Source organism: Littorina saxatilis, linkage group LG7, assembly GCF_037325665.1.
Source record: "Littorina saxatilis isolate snail1 linkage group LG7, US_GU_Lsax_2.0, whole genome shotgun sequence".
Lineage (NCBI taxonomy): Eukaryota > Metazoa > Mollusca > Gastropoda > Littorinimorpha > Littorinidae > Littorina > Littorina saxatilis.
The window spans coordinates 45,208,842-45,228,180 of NC_090251.1; the positions used below are offsets into that span (position 1 = coordinate 45,208,842).

The 19,339-nt window shown below is 37.9% G+C and overlaps 1 protein-coding gene and 2 long non-coding RNA genes across 12 annotated transcripts in view; 1 reads left to right on the forward strand and 2 right to left on the reverse strand.

Moving 5' to 3' along the window:
* Positions 1-19,339, reverse strand: part of LOC138971606 (MAP kinase-activating death domain protein-like) — a 100,996-nt gene that overhangs the window by 8,321 nt on the left and 73,336 nt on the right. For 7 of the 10 annotated variants that reach the window (XM_070344370.1, XM_070344367.1, XM_070344368.1 and 4 more), the window contains 3 exons: positions 12,817-12,889; positions 5,240-5,286; positions 1,838-1,910 (listed from right to left, as the gene is read on the reverse strand). In XM_070344370.1, the coding sequence (XP_070200471.1) occupies positions 1,838-1,910; positions 5,240-5,286; positions 12,817-12,889 (193 nt within the window). The remainder of the gene's footprint in view (positions 1-1,837; positions 1,911-5,239; positions 5,287-12,816; positions 12,890-19,339) is intronic. The other 3 variants (XM_070344374.1, XM_070344373.1, XM_070344366.1) reach the window with 1 other exon arrangement.
* Positions 14,774-16,419, forward strand: LOC138971632 (uncharacterized). The gene is made up of 2 exons (XR_011457321.1): positions 14,774-15,251; positions 15,653-16,419. It is a non-coding gene; the product is annotated as an uncharacterized lncRNA (long non-coding RNA).
* LOC138971629 (uncharacterized) lies at positions 16,597-18,570 on the reverse strand. Its single transcript, XR_011457316.1, has 3 exons — positions 18,386-18,570; positions 17,113-17,249; positions 16,597-16,732 (listed from the first exon to the last, which is right to left on the reverse strand). It is a non-coding gene; the product is annotated as an uncharacterized lncRNA (long non-coding RNA).

The following is a 19,339-nucleotide window of genomic DNA, read 5'->3' on the forward strand; positions in this document are numbered from 1 at the left end:
AAAATTAAAAGAGCACACAACAATGTACAGAAAGCGCTGTAGTGTTCAGTTGCCATATTTCATTTGATACGAATTTTGCCGTGACCTGTTGAGAGTGAAACACATTACAGAGTTTAATGTGCACTGCGCCAGAATGAGTTGTCTTGTCCCAAACCTGATGTTAATATTTAGAAGGAAAGTTGGTTAGGTGAGCTGTTTCAAAAGCACTTCTATAGAAACCATTAGTGTGAAACGCAGAACAAGATGGCTGCAGACTACGAAGAATATTATCCTAACTTCCGTGTGGTCAAAATCACTGTTAAATGTGGTGGTGAAATACATTGCTACACCCATTATTCAGAGAACGACTCTGACACCTCTGGTGATCAAAAAAGACTACATTTTGTGCACTATTTTGTGCTTCATTCTTAGCAACAACAGATTCGCATAACTTAGAACTAAAATATCTGCCACGCTCTGAAATTATCGCAATACAGCTAGTCTTGGACACTTAAGCTGTGCGCATTGTTATTGCTAGTTGTTAGTTAAGTCATTGTCTCCCAGGTATGGATATATCCGTACCCACTCATATGGCTCTATCTGACCAGGTCCGAATATATCCGCTCAGACTGTTAGCTTCAGTCACTTCCTGTAACGTCCATCTAACACCTGCATTCCAGCGTGTTGATACACTGTTACTTCACAGTTACAATTCTGAGTGACCTGCTGCAGCACAGCTTGTCTCGGCTAAAAAAAAATGGTCAACATAGGTGGGGTAGAAAGTGTTAAGTCTCGGACAGGACAGCATTGCACAAGATGTATCACCTACTGAACTGCTTCTCTTCTCTTCTTGTTTTTATGCGAGAAAAATACAGCAAGACCTCTTTCACAATTTGCCTATCTGACATAACAATTGCCACATCAAGTACAAGCCATTCAATGCCATTCTGCCATGCAGTACTCTTGCTAACGTCACCACAGCTGTGTATGAACATCATTTTGTTCCTGTTTGGAACTTTTCAGGCTCATACGAACAGATCTAAATCTACCTTCCTGCCTTTTGTAATAAGCATCGACGGATCTCTCACACTCAACACAGGATGGATGCAACTGTGTGTTAAGTTCTACGGAAAGCAGCCTGTTTAAGTAAAAGCTTTCAGTTTTAGAAGCATCAAAAGAAAATCCAAACACGTCTAAGGGAATCACACACTTCACAAAAGAAAGTTTAGCACACATTACAAGGCCTGGTCACCAACTATCTCTTTTGTATGACCTAGTATTCTTACTTTATTCAAAATTTGGCTTCAATTGACTTTTAATTTAATTTCATATTCAAAAGCTTCTATATTAATTCGCTAACATAATTCCAGATCGCCTTTACTGCAGGGTCTCAAAAACACAACTTTCTTCAAAAATTTAAGTTTCAGATATAAAAAAAACCTGTTGCAACAATCTAACCATCATGACGCATTTAATTCTTCATGAGACAATGATTCTAATAACAAGGTTTCTCTGCTCAGATTTGGGTTTTCTTTTCATAAGCAGACTAAATGGCTCCTATATGCTCCAAATTTAACAACTGGATAATATGCAGATTATTGAATAAGCTCCGTTTCAATGCAAAAAGCCAAAGCTATTAAAAACACGTTCTAGTTATAGCTCTGTCCGCTGAATACATTTCCCTACCAAGGCTAAGGTGACAGTCCCTTTAGTAATTCAGCAATAGCAATCAAAACTTAAAAGGCACAAAGTGTAGGAAAATGAACCACCGACAACACAACTAGCACAGGCTGAAATGGCAGAATGAAGTCGTAACTGAATGAGTGAAAACGAAGGGAGGGATACACAGTGTATTTACTTTTGCTGCCGTCGCCTGGTTTGGCCCACTGAACACTAACGATTCTGTGGAACATTACTGCTGCTTCGTTAGCCTGCCAGGAGAGAGAGAGAGAAACAAAAACAGTCCACAATAAGCCACAGAATACATCACCACAACAAACGGAAATTGGTCGGAACAACCAAACAAGGACAGCCATCAAGCCATAACCGCCAAGTTAATAGGATGACGTTGAAACCATCACAGACAACGAAGCTTAATGTGGCTTTGAAACAACAAAATCACACACCAAGCTTTGAACAGAACAAGTAACAAGTAACAATTACACAAATACGCTGCAAATAATATTAAAAACACTGTGGACAAAACAAGGGCACACACATTTGCATGAACAGTTTACAGGAAGAGGGACAAAGGTCTGGTGCATAAATGAACATAATCTTTCAAACATACATGTACAGCAAATTCAAACTTAAAAACGTACAAGTGCAAACAACATCTGAAATATTAACATACATATACTTTTATTTTCCAGAGACCTCAGTTTATATATGTTGTATAATACTCTTGAAAACCTTTGTCATACTGACTCAAAGCAACTGAACTTTCTCCTCTCATGCAATGCAGAGAAGGGCAGAGATAGGAGTGAAGATAGACGGGTGCAGTGCCAGTGGCGTGGTGGTAAGACGTCGGCCTCCTAATCAGGAGGTCGTGAGTTCGAATCCCGGTCGCTGCCGCCTGGTGGGTTAAGAGTGCAGATTTTGCCGATCTCCCAGGTCAACTTATGTGCAGACCTGCTAGTGACTTAACCCCCTTCGTGTGTACACGCAAGCACAAGACCAAGTGCGCACGGAAAAGATCCTGTAATCCATGTCAGAGTTCGGTGGGTTATAGAAACACGAAAATACCCAGCATGCCTCCCCCGAAATCGGCATCCGCTGCCTGAATGGCGGGGTAAAAACGGTCATTCACGTACAAATCCACTCGTGCTAAAAACATGAGTGAACGTGGGAGTCTAAGCCCATGAACAAAGAAGAAGAGTAAAGATAATAAAAACTGAATCATTAAAAAAGAAAACTGCAGGGACAAACAATTCACAGACATGCAACAATTATAAGTATATAGACAGTCTGTCAATGATTCTTGAAAATCGAGCCTAAGCCTGTGTGCTGTAGAACATGCATGTGCAAGTATATCAAGAATTTCCTTAGTCCAGTATTACTTATATACCTCTCCCTACATGCCCCAACTCATCAGTGACACAGTGGATTTTACCCTCCACCTCCCCCCTCCCCTCCCCCCTCCCCATTTAAGGCCTTAAGAAATCTGTGAAAATCAGGATGTAAAAGGGAGGGAGAGTCTTAAAATTGAGATAAATTTACTGACATCATGAACAAAAAAAAATGACAAAATATAAAGTTTAAAAAAAGGGTTCACTGTAAATGACAAGTTTGTGCCTGAAATTTTTGCAAGAATTCACTTGTAAAACCCCGACCTCTACTGCAAATGCAGTGTCAGTACTGACACAAATCAGTTTAATGGTATGTACATACAGTATGAACCAAAATGATTCAGAACTCAAAACTGCATATCTTATGCTAAACTAGGGGCAATCCAAGACAAGGCTAAAAGCAAGTGGCAAATCTGGCTGGAAAATAAAAGCAGGGAAGATGGACCAAAAACAAGCCAAGGGTTTTGTGCAGAATTTTTCTACCAAATAAACAATCTTTAAATCAAGGATATACTGCTAAAAATGTGAAGTAAGCAGATAACTCAGCTTGGCTGAACAAAACACACAAAAAGTCCAAGTTGTGAATGTCAAACAGAGAATAAAATCTTGGCAAAAAGAAACCAGAAGTGATCTCGCGAGCTGCATATGGAATTTACAATTATATCTGTCCAACTTTTAAGACATATTTTCTCTAGTTTTAATAAGTGTACACATATTTGCGAATGGTACTGCTGCATCCGTGAAATAATACATGTACCCATAGTTACTTCTAGTTAACAACTAGAAAACAGAGAAAGACACGCAACCGGAGAATACAAAAAACAAAACAAATGACATGATAAAAACAAAATGAAGAAAACAAGGACCAGATCATTGTATATGAACCTGTCATCTTGAGTCTTGGTAACCCTCTCATAAATGTTTCATTAAAATATGGAGTAATGCGTACAATCTTATTCTGACAAATATGTATTCAATATTTGAATTTAGATCTAAGATGTGTCTTGACTTTCTTTATTTGGTGTTTAACGTCGTTTTCAACCACGAAGGTTATATCGCGACGGGTGTGTTTTGACTAAAAATTAATTAAAATGCAGAACCATGCTGTCACAGATTTTTTTTAAAACACCTTTGATTCGTAAGACATATGTATTAACCCTTAGGCTGGTTGTCGCGACATATGTCGCGCTACTTTACGTATACTGTCACCTGGTTGTCACGACATATGTCGCGCTACTGGCTCAGTCTGTTTGGTCGGTTCCGATTACCTCCCATGGATGCGAAAACCTATATGACCGTTTTTTGTTATTTTTCTCTCTGTTAATTCACCAGTGGCTATGTAACATGTGTTACAGAATTGCACCAGTGTAAGGGTTAACTAAGAAGTAGCTTTAACTCTACATGTACTAACATCCCAACTAGCGTCATTTGAAGAAAGACACACTACCTTACATTTGTCATCCACAACAATAAATTCTTAATTAATGCTAGATGAAATTCACAATATCCAAGAGTCTTCACTGAACCTGATTACCTTTTGTTGAATATTCCACATGAAATTTATATTAATCATGAATAAATGCCAGTATATTCTAAATCCTGCATTAAACAGGAACCTTAAAGGCACAGTGCAGCTCACAGCCTTCGTTTTGCGTTTTTGTTGCAGCCGAGTGCATTTACAGTTCAAAAATCCTCCTATGGTAGTAAAACAAACCCAAAACTACCCAACGACGACATCTGTGAAGCTCGAGTCGACAGTTTCTTGTTCACGCGAGTGCATAAATGAACCTAGTTATTACGTGGTGTTTGGTCGGAGTTCGATTCAACTGAGTGATTCCGGCCTCCATTTTGTTTTACACAAACTCATGATGACGTCTGACATAGTTTGCTAGTGACGTGTCTTTTTGTGCATGATGTGGTGATCACCTGATCTAAATTTAGATCCAAAAATAGGCCAAGACCAGCCGGGTCCGAGTACGAAATTAATTTGTAAAAAAATCGTAGTTCTTGACTCTTTGGGTGCAAGTCAATGAAACTTGGTAGTTCTTCTAACGGATAGCTGCCTGAGGTATGACTAAAAGCCCCAGGGGCTCCGTGCACCTGGATTTGACAAGTTCAGTACCTTTAATTGCCAATCACAGCTACATAAATAATTACAACAAATTCTTACAAAAGTGCGAAACAGTACTCACCATACTGGATTTGAATTTGTGCTGAATCACTTGCTTGGTTTTGGAATCTGCAATGGCAACAAGACATCTCTGGTGCAAAAATGCATTTTTTCAAGGGGGGGTGTTCAAATTTCAAAGGATAGACTTTTAGTCTCTCCCTTCACAACAAGAAAACCAACTTCAACAATAAATAATAAGACAGATGATAAATAGTGGAACAAAAATGTTAACAAATAGTCATAACTTCATTTTATCAACACTTTTGTTGGTTGTTGCAATAACATGTCTTTTGTCAACCTTTTTTCCCCTTTAAAATTCATTTAATTATTTAATAGTCTATGAAGAAATTGGTCAGGGTTGATGGGGTAGGGAGTCACAGTTAAGTGGAGCTGTCAATTATTTTTATATAGTACAAAATGAATTGATTAACATATTGTAACTTCTGTATAACAGTTTAAAATCCTGGCTGCATAAGATAACCATTAGTAAAATGTAGGTACATGTACTACAGAAACAAAAGTTTTCAAGTTCAATTTCCTTTTAATAAAATGATTTCAGATCCTCTTGTAATGATTTTTTAACATTAATAAGTCACTGTGTTTCTACACCTGCAATTTGTAAAATTCCTACCATTTTTTAAAATCTCTTCAGTTCATATGTCAAACACAGACACAGTGAAAAACACCGTAAATACCATTACTTAAGTATCAAACAATGGCGACTGCACGTGAGAGGGAACAATAAAGAGACCAAAAAGCAATGTACTCACGTTAAAATGACGAACACGGAACGAATAACAGCGACGTTTCGACCTAAGGGTCTTCTTCAGGCACAAAAACACAAAAGTACACACACAAAAAAGAAGAAGAAAGACGATAGAACAGATAAAGAGGAGAATAACTGACAAAACAACTGCACTGCACAAACCAACAAATGACAAAGACAGAGAAGCAAGGTAAGCTACTCGAAGGGAAGCCAACAATAACACAATGTGTGTGTGTGTGTGTGTCCGCACGGGTACGTGAGTCTCCTCTTTCGTTCCCATTCATCCCCCCCCCACATTTTGTTTGGTCTACGGACCTCAAAACTGCCGCTTTTTAACTGTGTTATTGTTGGCTTCCCCTGTCATTTTAACGTGAGTACATTGCTTTTTGGTCTCTTTACCATTACTTATTTAAATCAGCTTTTACAATAAACAAAACAAATTAAACAAATGTCTTAAAAATCATGGAACCATTCTTTATGATACATGTACTCAGGGCCAATATGCAGGAGTCGAGTTTAGAGACTAAGTCCGGGAAAAACTCCATTCAGGGTACAGTTTATTCCAGACTAAAGTCTCTATCCCCGACACTTGCATACTGGCCCAGATCCTAAGCTGAATACTCCAGAAGAGTTATGCTTCAAAAACTATGAACATAATTGGTAAGTAATTTAGAATAAATACACAAACATTTACCAATCTTAACTTAATCAGAAAAATATTGTAAACAGTTCTTAATGGTGGTGTATTTGCAACTGGTACATGCCAAGTTGCTATATATTTTGTAAGCGTTACCTTACACCATAAATAGAATCTATTAGCTCTTCTTAAGTACTTTAAAACTCTTCACCTTAACAAAACAACCGTCATGATTAACCCCCTGACATCATGGGCTAAAATATACATAAACCCAAACCCTCAAAAGAGAGAAAGTGCAGCTGGTTCAACCCTAACTTGCAGGCTGGTATGAAGTAGACATTACAAACTTGAAGGGTCAAAAATGAGGTTTAATAAAGGGCAGCCAGCTCTCCATTTAACCCTTTAAGCCCCCAACCATTCTATTTCTAGATAGTACTACTTTGAATTCCTAAAGCCGCATCTTAATCTGGCATTGCTGGCTGAGTTGCTGGTTACTTAACTGCACTAACCCAAGGACCCATACTCTAAACAGAAGTTCCAGTGTCCTGTTCAGAGACTGTTGATTATATAAGAATCGTACATTTATTTTAATATTTATTTATTTTAATGTTATGTTTTAGTTGTCCGCTTGTCTTCATGTTTATGCGCCACCAATGTAATTTCTCAGATTGAGACAATAAAGCTGATTTGATTTGATTTGATTTGATTGAGATAAAAGTCACCAAGGGTCACCTGCAACATCACTGGCAACTTTTGATTAAAGCTGAAGAGTACTAATAAAAAAACATTAATTGGCTTTTGAAAGAAAGAGGGGACACGATGCAGCTCTGATACATCTTTAACTACCCTGGGTACTATCCCCTATTAATGTGCGTGTGTGTCTGCTATGCATCCGTCCTACCCAAGTCTCAGAGTGCCGCTATGAAAAGCCCGAGCTGTTCAGTCTAACCAGTCGCTGTGCTGTGGCAGTGCACGAAATAATCTTCCACTGTGGCTTGTTATCAAGAAAAATGACAGGTTCAAGGTTAGAACTTATGAGGGGAGGAGGTTTTGAAATTCCCCCTGGTGGGTGCAGACTGACCAAGTAGATACGACTATTGCTCGGGCTTTTTATAGGGCGCGCAGTGGGAGACTTGGATAGGATAATTGGATGACACACACGCACATCAAGGGATAGTATCCAGAGTATTGAAAGGTTGATCGGAGCTGTAAACGCCAGGGCATGTTCTTGAGACTGACCTGACTTATCAAAAGGGCTGGGGTGCACGAACCGAAAGTGGGTGCCACCCAAACGGGAGAGAACAAACGCGGGTTCTGATTGGTTAGAATCACAACAAATCTCAGTTTCAACCAATCCAACACTGCGGGAGGCTCCCGTTTGGGTGGCAACTTTCTCATGCACCTCAGCCCTGGATACCTTTCTCTGACGTAAGAGGGAATTTCAACCAAACTGGTTTTGCTGGACTGTAAATGGCAGGCAATGTATGGTACTAAGCTAAAAGAGTTTGTTCCTAAAATGTCTGATTTTGAACACTATAGTCCCCCTTCAGGACCCCAACATTTTAGACTCCCATCCTTTTAAGACCTTGTTTTCTGACTTTCTGTTCCTAAAATCTGTAAATTGACCCCCATTTTAAGACTCCCTCCTTTTTAAGACCCGATTTTCTCAGAGTTTTGGAGGTCTTAAAAGGGGGGTTCCACTGTATTTTCTGGCCTTCTCTTGAAGCAGTTATGCCGAATTTACCCGAATTCACAGAGATGTACCATGCCTAATATGGGTATAATGTACATTAAAATTAGAATATTAAAAAGAACAGTGAGTAATAATTTCATTGACATATTAGATCACATTTTGCACCAGATTGTGTCACATCTGAGTACAAGGACACTACCTCTAACAGAATATCTAACGAGATGTGTGGAAAAGTAATGATCTTAAATGTGATTAGAAAAAAAGGTGTGATGTTATAAATGGACCACTCAATTATATTTGAAGGTGTTGGAAATGAAGAATGAGAACTAATTGGGAACAACTTTCTTTCTTTCTTTATTTGGTGTTTAACGTTGTTTTCAACCACGAAGGTTATATCGCGACGGGGAAAGGGGGGGGAGATGGGATAGAGCCACTTGTTAATTGTTTCTTGTTCACAAAAGCACTAATCAAAAAATTGCTCCAGGGGCTTGCAACGTAGTACAATATATTACCTTACTGGGAGAATGCAAGTTTCCAGTACAAAGGACTTAACATTTCTTACATACTGCTTGACTAAAATCTGTACAAACATTGACTATATTGACAACTGCATCAAGGGAATTGTGATGTCTTAATGTAAGAATAAAGTTTTAAAGGGAATGATGTTAAAGATTAAGTTGTTCAAATAACTTGTTTGAATGCAAATCTCAGTCAAGACATTAATGAATGGGCCAAAGTATAGGTAACGAAAAACTACTGCAGTGGAAACCCTACGATTAGAAAGCTGAGAAAATGACATCTTTAAACAGAAGTAGTCTTAAAATGGAGGTAAACACAGACGTTGACAGTCAGCTTTAATTGCTAGCTTGTACGTGAATTCTGATCCTTCTATATTGGTAAAGTTGTATTTCTTGCACAAGCCAGCTGTACTAAATTAGTTATTCACATGTTGTAAGTAAGGTAACAACTTTAAACAATAATCAATGGGGAAAAAAAACCTCTATGCCAGTGGCACATAAAAAAAAAAAAAAAGCTGATAATTATACAATGCTGCATGCATGCAAATAACTTTGAAAATGCATTCAGACCACATACATAAATGGATGAGAAAAGATGAAATGCAAAAAAAATGGAAAAATTGGCGAATGTAATGAAGGAGAGACGAAGGGTGGATGCATGAGATTATAGAAATTCAAAGAACTGGGTGGGTTTTTTTTTTTACAGTATTTTTTTTTTTACAGAAAAAGATTTGATTCAAGTAAAACTGAAAGGCTGATCAATGCTTGAATGGCTGGATGACAGAAGGTCAAACGAATGAATAATCTGTGTTGAGGTGAAGAAACTATGAACAAGAGAGAAAACATCCATGCACACTAACCAGAAGCAGTTTATTTAAACAATTGTTAGAGAAAATCCCTGACTCCTCAAGGAAAGGGGAAATATCTTAATCCACAAACAAGAGAATACATCTTAAAAACTCAAAACAGACCATTTTTTCCTTTCAAACTAAATAACCAGACCTGGGCCATTTCTTTTTCAGGCACCAAATTTGTTTTTAAAGTACAGGATTTTATGCTTACCAGTATTCAACTTGCTACTTTTTTTTTTTTTAACAAAAAGTAATATCTAACACCAAAGACAAACTATATCCAAATGTTTTATTGAACTATCTTTTTGTCTGCCAGGATGTAAACACTGACTTTTGCTAATTTTCATAAAGTTAATGCATGAAATTAGACTAAACAGTTTACACAGAAAAAAAAAAAAGCAGGGTTATTATGCCATACAATGGAACAAATTCCATTTTTACTTTTAAACTAAATAACCAGCTGCACGGTGAGTAAGAACACGTTCTTAATGGTCTCTTTAAGATGTGATCACCAAATCAAACACCATACACACACAGCCCAATACATGTCATGGCCATCTCACCAACGATGAAGAAACAAACCAAAGGGAAGTAAGACATCACAAGTTCACGTCACAAAGGGGAGGAAAGCAAGATGTGTTGGGCAATGATAATCTCCGTTTGATCGCAGCTACTCCTGTCTGTGATGCAATATTAGCAAGATCTAGATCAGCACTTTTCAAGACGTGTACGGGAACGTGTACGGGTAAAGTCATCAAATCTCATTTTAAGGTCACGCGTTTGCCAAGATCTGCAGTCTTGGTGGGAGCAAAACGACGTATGCATTTGGAACATTGGAGAAAAAAGTGAGTCACGGGTGACGCAATATCTACATGTACACGTACAGGTCTTTGCTTCACGTTCGACCATCTAGAACACTGTATTACTTTATCAAGCCCGGTCCAGTGGAACATCCCCTTTAAGAGCCTCCCCTTTAAGATCCAGCCCCTCCCTTTGATTTAAGACCCAAGTCGTCTAGATTTTCTAATAACATCTGCAAATCTGCTTGTCACCGTACACTCTCTTTAAGGCAAAAAAAAAAAAAAAGTCTGTTTACGGTATCCCGACCGACCCTATTTTTTTGCGCGACCCTAGACTTTCTTGGGGCATTTGGGGGAGGAAAAAAAAAATCTTTGTTTTTTGGCAAAATAACTTAAAAATATGATTTTTTGGAAGAAAAAAAAAATCCTGACCTACCGACCCTATTTTTTGGGCCTATGTTACAGTAAACAGACTAATTTTTTTTGGGGGGGGGGGGGGGGGGCCTAAGAACCAATTTTCTCATATTTTTGGAGGTCTTAAAAGGGGGGTTTCCACTTTATATCAATCTTAATTTTCTTCTCCCACCCCCAACCCACCTTTCTTATGCCACGGCCAGAAATGTTTTTTAAGTTAAAAAAAAATATGACCAAAAAAAGGACAGAAAAAAGAAACAAATGCACATAACAGATATATACAAAACATATATTTTGATAACTTTTTTAGAATTTTGGGTTTTAAACACAAATTCTCCCATTTTAAAATTATAGAGACATTAAACTTAACCTCTACTTGAGAAAAAAAATATCACTTTGACCATAAATTATTACAACCCACATAAAAAATGTTGATTAATATTTTGCCAACCACACAGGGTCTAAGGGGAATTTATTTTTTCTTCTTCTGCGCTCGTGTGCTGAAACTCCCACATACACATGTTTTTTGCACGGTGGGTTTTTACGTTTGTGATCGTTTTTACCCCACCATTTCGGCAGCTATACACAGACAAACACATCCATCTGTGTTGTAATACGCTAAAGTTATAATGAATCTAAGTTGGGCAGTGTGCATTAGAATCCTTTCATTACATTAAAAAAGGCCATTCACACATGAGGTTTATGTTTATCAGTTTCTTGTCATCAACAACCACACACGTTTTCTTTTTTGTTGAATAAATCTGACCTTATCTTCTTCCTCTGCTTCGTTCATGGGCTTAGACTCCCACGTTCACTCATATTTTTAGCACGAGTGGATTTTTACGTGAATTACCGTTTTTACCCCGCCATTCAGGCAACAAATATGCCGATTTCGGGGGAGGCATGCTGGGTATTTTCGTGTTTCTATAACCCACCGAACTCTGACATGGATTACAGGATCTTTTCCGTGCGCACTTGGTCTTGTGCTTGCGTGTACACACGAAGGGGGTCACTAGCAGGTCTGCACATAAGTTGACCTGGGAGATCGGAAAAATCTGCACTCTTAACCCACCAGGCGGCAGCGACCAGGATTCGAACTCACAACCTCCCGATTAGGAGGCCGACGTCTTACCACTACGCCACTGCGCCTGTCTAATCTGACCTTATAATGTCCAGGCCACTGCTATCACAACAAAATTAAGCTATGTTCATACAATTTAAAGATTTCAGTTTCATCCACTACAGATTTCTGGTAAAATTCTACAAAAGAGAAAGAGTGTGTGTAATTGTTGCTGTTGTTGTGTTGTTTACCGGGGGAATAGCTTGATTTTTGTTTTGTTGTCTCTTTTGCAAATTCACTGCAAATTCCATAATTAGTCATATCCTCATCCAAACCAAAATCTTAATCAATCCACCCGGGTTGTTCTGATTTTGAGTGACTTGTAAAACAAAACCTATTTCGCGCAGTAACATATGGTTAAAATGCGTATGGCTTCGGAAATATACAATATTTCTAAATTTAGCAATGAGCATGATCCTTGGCCCTATCTAGATTCAAACATGTACACACACACACCCACACAAACACACACACACATGTGCACACTCACACACACACAAACACACATGTGCACACTCACACACTCACACACACACACACACTACAACGTTACCACTGCCCAACACAGTTTAGGTTAGTGGCTGAAAAAACACATGGCAAGTGAGTGAAATCACTGCTATACAACACTGCATGCACAAAAATAAAAAATAAATGAACAAAACCAATCAAAGAAACATAAAAGACACAGAAACACAAAAGTTCAGGGAAGAACTGTAGGGTTAAGCATCACAGTAACACCAGAGGAAGATATATGGAAAGGTAGGGTAGTAAAAAATAGGTAAAATCAGGATATCTCTTACCAAATTCTTCTAGCACAAATATTCCTCCCTTCAGTGTGAAACATTTCCTGATACGACTTAGCTCAATAAATGACTGAAACGAAAATGTGGAGAGAAAACATAACTCTAACATAAATAAGATGTGACAGCCACTTGTAAGTGGAAAAAAAAAAAGTCAACAAAAATTATCACCTAATATCCTGATTAAACAATTTAAAGAATGTTCAATAAAGAGCAACACATTGCATGAATATTCTCAAACAAAGCAGGGTTTTAGAATGTATTTCTCGAAATAAAGTTTGAAACAAATGCTTTACTGCATGGATCGTAAATATCAATATTTCTTTCCATTATAAAATGCAGGGAAGAAAGGAAAAAAATGCATGAATTCAAACACAAATCTACACGAGAATGTGTGATTCAAATACAAATTCTAAAAGTAAACCAGAGGGGTATAAAATATAAACTATTAATTAAATAATAGAGATCAAGAGACAAAAAAAGTTAAAAATTGCTGAACAGGCAGATTCTGTTAGAAAAGAATAGACAATAACAACATCAACACTCTCTAAGACTATATAAATTCAAACACACGCACACTCACACACAGAAGGACGATTTTCAAGAGTACTTGCACACACTCATTGACACACATACATACACCCACACAAATGTAGGAATACTTGCACTCAGTGTGGCACTCAAAAAGCCCATCAAGCAATCTAAACACCAAAAGCACACTAACACTTATAGTTGACAAATGTCAAAATAAAATCTTTTTAACAAAATCAACCAAAGAGAACGGAAGAGAATATAAATCAAAGTGACTAACAAAAACCTCTCGTATACACTGTATTAATAGCTCTAGCCTAAATTCTACATAATGGAGGTACTGAAATAGAACCAAAGGAAAAGACAACAAAAATGGGAGAACTAAAGAGTTACACCAGCCAAAAACGAAAAAAAGATGACCACAGAAACAAAATGAACTTGAGAGATGGCCGCTACTGCCGGGCAGTGTCACCACAGATTAGACAAACGGTCAAGGAATAATCAGCTCCCATCTAGAGTGCCTTTCAACTAATGGCTGGCAAGGCGTTTTAAAACGTACAATTACAGTCACTCTGAGTCTTTACCTCAAAATCCTGATGAGGCACACGCACGCAAGCACAGAAGGAGAGAGAAAAAGAAAAATGCCTGTTAGGATGATGGCTCCTCAGTTTAAAAATAAGATCCATAAAACTTTATAAATAATATGTCCAGAAACCAAAGAAAGGAGGAGGTCGGGAGAAAAAAATAAATAAAATCAATATTCTGTTTGTTTGAAGAAAAAAATAAAAATAAAAAAGGTGCAAAATGAAACATCAGAGGTTTGGAACTGATGGACAGAGTACGAACGATGGCTGTTACCGCAGCGTCAGGGCACGGAAGTCAGTATTACACGGATGGAACGGAAACAGCAGGGATGGCATGTCAGAGAGAGAGAGAGGCCAGAGAATCGACAGAACACAACATAAAGTCAGGCAGACCATCTCCGAAGTTCCACAAGCAACAGAAAAATTGCTGAACAAGAAAAGACACAACACAGAGAAAAATCTGGAAATTGAACGAAGCTGTTTCCGTCTGGTAAACAGAAATGAAGACAACCATACATCTATGGAGGAATAAGCCCTACAATCCCACTATTTTCCAGAGATGTTTCAAACCTTTCTTACATCCAATCATGAAGTAGCTATAACAGAATTCTACCTAATGTTGAGGAAACCACTGCACTAAAACAAAAAGGTCAAACTTTATGCATGCACATTAGCACAGAGCTACTATTAAACTTTGGTGACAGGCAGGCACTCCAAACTGAGAACGAGACTAGTATAAATGTTGATTCCTGTCACGATTATTGCTCTGGATGTGTGCTTTACAAAACTTGCTGGGAATGTCAAATTTTGGAAGAATTGTACATTTAAGCTGTCCATAGACCTATATTAGATAGATAGGAAACTCCTTCACTGCGCCTGCGAGGATGGTCGCTTACCGCAGGAAAAGGTAACTGCGTATGCCACGAACTGTCCGCGGCGGTCCGCGGTAGTGTAATACCGTCCCTTGCAGAGCTCTTCTCTGCCGGAGATACAACTTAACCGATTCTGTTCGGCTTCCTGTTTACATTTTAGCGCTTGTTGTGGGATAAAAGATGTCGACAAAAGAGGATTTTCTGAAGTGGGACGACTTGCCACTGGAGTACATTTTTGGAGAATTTACGGAGGATGATGTGAAAGCGGTTCCGAACCTGAAAGTGACGAAATTGCAAGCGAAACGGTTCTTCCGTCTCCTGCAAGTGCATAGTTCGTCTGCTAAGAATTTCAAGTGTCCCGATTGCACCAACAGTTAATATAGTTATGCCTCTATCAGAGGTTTCAGAAGACATGTCACCAAGAAGCACAACAAGCCACATTTGAAAGGTAAGATTCCATATATATATATCTGCGCGTGTGCGTGTGTGTTTCATAATTATCATCATAATAATAATATATAGTCTAACTGAAACACTGACCTACCAATAAAAATGTAATTTATTATAGTATTACATGGAATACCAACATACCAATCACAGTAAAACCGTGTTATCAGTGGACCTTGAAGCCCAACATATTGATGCATCTCCTGAAAGCAGTGAAGTAGGAATTTGTGAATGGGGATTTCTGTTATAGTAGACATCTGTTTGGGAACCTGCATACTTACAAAACATGTTCATTTGAGTTTTTACATGATGAGCAGTAAACATGAATTGTGCTGTGTATCCTGATGTTGAAATTTACCTGACTGCATTCATTAAGTTGTATGTTATCATTCTCTGTTTCAGCCAGTGAGCATTGAATTGACAACGGTGACGCCCAGTCTGATGTAGTTGCAGTTTTAGACGGACTGGTTGAGGGAGACTGCTGTGACGCTGAGAGGAACACCCGCCTAAGCAATGCAACCTTCAGAGACCTGCTCATCAACGCTATTAAAAGGATTGAAGAGGATGCCTATATTAATATCTTCAGAGAAATCATCTCTTACTGCCATAGCGCCAAGTATCGTCTCAAGAGATGGCAATGTGGATGAGATGATGAAACATTTAAGACTTTATAAGCTTCACTCATGCGTCAATAATAAAGATGCAGGGTGCACAGATGTAAACAAGGTACCATGAACTTATGATATTCCTTAGGTTCAGGACTGAAGGTATTCATGTTCAGTCACTTTATGCAGCATGTGCATCTGGTAGACATAGCTTGAATTAGTATTCAGATAGCTAGCATGTTTTGGACATATTTGGCAATTGATCTCTTTCCTCAGTACTTTCAGTGTATGGGTACAGGTGAACTGATGTGTCGAGTGCAAGCATTTATATTTGGGAACTGAACTGGTTATGTTGTCCTGTCAAACTCTGTGAAAAGTCCAGAAGCAGAATAATGGTTTTCTTTTCCATTGTCATGTGCATTTTGTGGTACTTCAAATATTCTGATGCTTGTGTGAATTTTAAACTGTGCTCATATGCATAGTGACGTATACTTCATTCATTGTGACTGCATTCATCTGCCTGCTCTTTGGTTTTTTGTGTGTGAATAAATTAGTTTCCTGTCATACAGTGTTATCAAGTTTTGGTATGAAGGTGATGATGTGTGCTTTCTTTTCTATCACCTCTCCCTATTTTAGTGTTTTTTGTTTTGTTTTGTTGCATACACAATAAATAAGAACAAAGCAAAGAATCAAAACATTTCTGAGTAATTTTTATTAAACACAACACCTGTCATCAGTTAAACTAAGTTAATCCTTAAAATCATCGGTTCCTGATGAATCGCGATCAACAGTTAGCTCCGCACACATCGGCCCAGGGCAGTCCTCAATCAGAAAATCACCCCACTCCCAAGGTTCTGCTGGAGCACCCTCGTCAAGCCTGACAAATAAAAAGAAAATATAGTCATTTAATCTAACTTGATATTTCCAACAGCAAGTACATAAGTAGCCTTGGAAATGTGTTTATAGAAAGACTAGTAGGTCCTTTCAAGGCAAAAACTGAAAAAGGCTCTGCCTTGTGAACATTTATTTGGCCCTGTTGTCATTGTGTTATGTTATTATACATGTATGGCTTTGCTTTTAACTCTGTCTCACAGTTGGGAACAGGAGAAATATGTAGTTAGTCCCTCCTTTTTGCATTTCCCTTCACAAATCATAAATCCAGGCTAGAGTACTTGACATACCTAAATTCGGTCATCCCTTCTACATTCAAAACTGCTGACAATATAGTGTATTATTTTAATTATGAAAAATACTTACTGGATCTGAGTACAAAACTGCAACAACTTGTCTTCCTCAGTCTTCATATTCTTTTCTTCAGCATTCTTTCTGCATGCTGCACCCTGTTTGGATCTCGATCCTTTCCGAGGCATTCCAACACGTTTCCTCCGCCCCATCTGGAAGATCATTAAAATAATGACAACATAAACATATTACAAATGCCCCTACATAAATAACCAATTAAATGTGTTTCTGATTCCTTGTTGCAACACTCTTTGCAAACAATAATTATTATTATAAGTATAAAATTAACAGCTCACCACTAACAAAATTTTAAAAAAATGTATACGCTTTGACTTTAAGGTAACTGTAAATCTGTTAAATTATCATTATTATATGAAATTAAAGTCAGATAAGCAGCAGTACAGATATGACACATGTGCAGATGAATTGTACAGGAAAAACCCTTTCTTTTCATATATGACATGACATATTTTATTATTTATTTGACTCTTTGATTGTCGGTAGAGTCATGCAGCAATAGCTCTTAGACTAGGACTGAAACTCTGTTATCATCTGCAAATATGTCCAAATATCCCAACTTTAATGCAATGATTTAATTAAAGTAAGAAAAAGAAAGGAATAATGGATGCACCTTGCTTTCAAAAACATAATCAATAACACCATTACATTTTTTCTGAAATTTTCTGAATTTTTCTGTTGAAGATATTGATTGCAAAAGTTTTGGAAATTAGCAAAAAAAGACGCATTTTCGAGGCTTCCCTGCTGAAAACATTTTAATTCTGAGACTTGAGCAGACTTTTTAGTATACATCGTGGACTTCATGTTTACAAAGTTCGCCGCCATGCATTACTATCATAAACAAATTACAACACACACAGGGCAGCTTTAAAATCAAATGCTTCTTTTTATGTATTTTTCTTGACACAAAATGCAACTTTTGCACATCGGACTTTGAAACTTTTCGGCCCTGTTGAATAATTTCACGGGACACCGTTTTCAGTTTTACTTTCAACAATAACAACTAGCGTAAATCAGTTAAAATTTCAAAATTAGTTTTATTACTTACAAAGTTAGTGAATGCTTGCCCCTCTGCCGATCTTTAAAAAATCCACAATGAATGATTTCATCATGAAAATGGAACCATCGCGTGAAAACGCCATTTTTTCTCAAAGCCGTGACCGGCGGCGTAACAGACTGCCAACTTTGATGCTAACTTACGTCGGTTTTCATGAGTTGAATGACAAAAAGAAAACAAAAACTTGGACTCCTGATAAATATAAACACTCACCTTGAACAAGAGATGTCGAATTCCAAGTGAAAACGCAGTAAACAGAAATAAACTGGACGGTAAATTCCCATGCGCAAAGTCTGTGACCTCTGGCACTAGTCAGCTGACGCGTCTCGCGCATCGCGGTAAGCACGCATTTCGCGTGAGGCGGGGGAGTTTCCTATCCCTCTAATATAGGTCCCTGAGCTGTCCAAGGCTTTGTAACAAAGAAAACCACATTCTTGGCACTTCATTAGCTAATTCCATCTTCATTGTCTGACAACAGAACAAGTTTCTTTCTTTTAAAAAACACCTCAAATTCTGTCTCTGCATGATTCATCATCAGTGCTGCTTTCATTTTTTTTGATGATGCAAATTGTCGGCATATGTATTTTTCTAATCTGTTCCACCACAATTCTTTGTGCCTATAATGGTACTGTATCTGCATGAGACAGAACCTAAAATGCAGAACCTCTCAAAATTTAATACATGTTTTCACGTTTTCAAGTGACACACGCGGACGGAATCTCACTGAATGAAGGAACAGTTTTATGGATGACATTCGTCATACTAGGCAGATTGTCGCTCTGGATTTTTTTCTCGGAAGAGGAATTTTTCCCCTCTGAAATGTGTAGCTTTTTTTCCGGAAATCCTCCTCGGATCCGAGGAGAATTCCCATGCCTGAGTCTGACACATACTGCAGCTTCAGCAAATTCTTTTCAATTTATTTTTTTTATAAAGGGTTAAACAATAATTGAGAAATAAATCCTGCTGGTTTTATAAACTGTACTGAAAAAATCTAAAGGAATCGTAATTACAGCTGTACTCCAGGAACTTTAATTTTATGTACATGGAATCTCTGCTGGTTCCTTAAATTGAGCTGAAAAACCCTCAACGAAAAAGAAGTATGATGTCCCACAGCAACTTTTTAAAACGGAATAACTTGTGCAAAATGAGGTTTAAACAGCAGTTCAT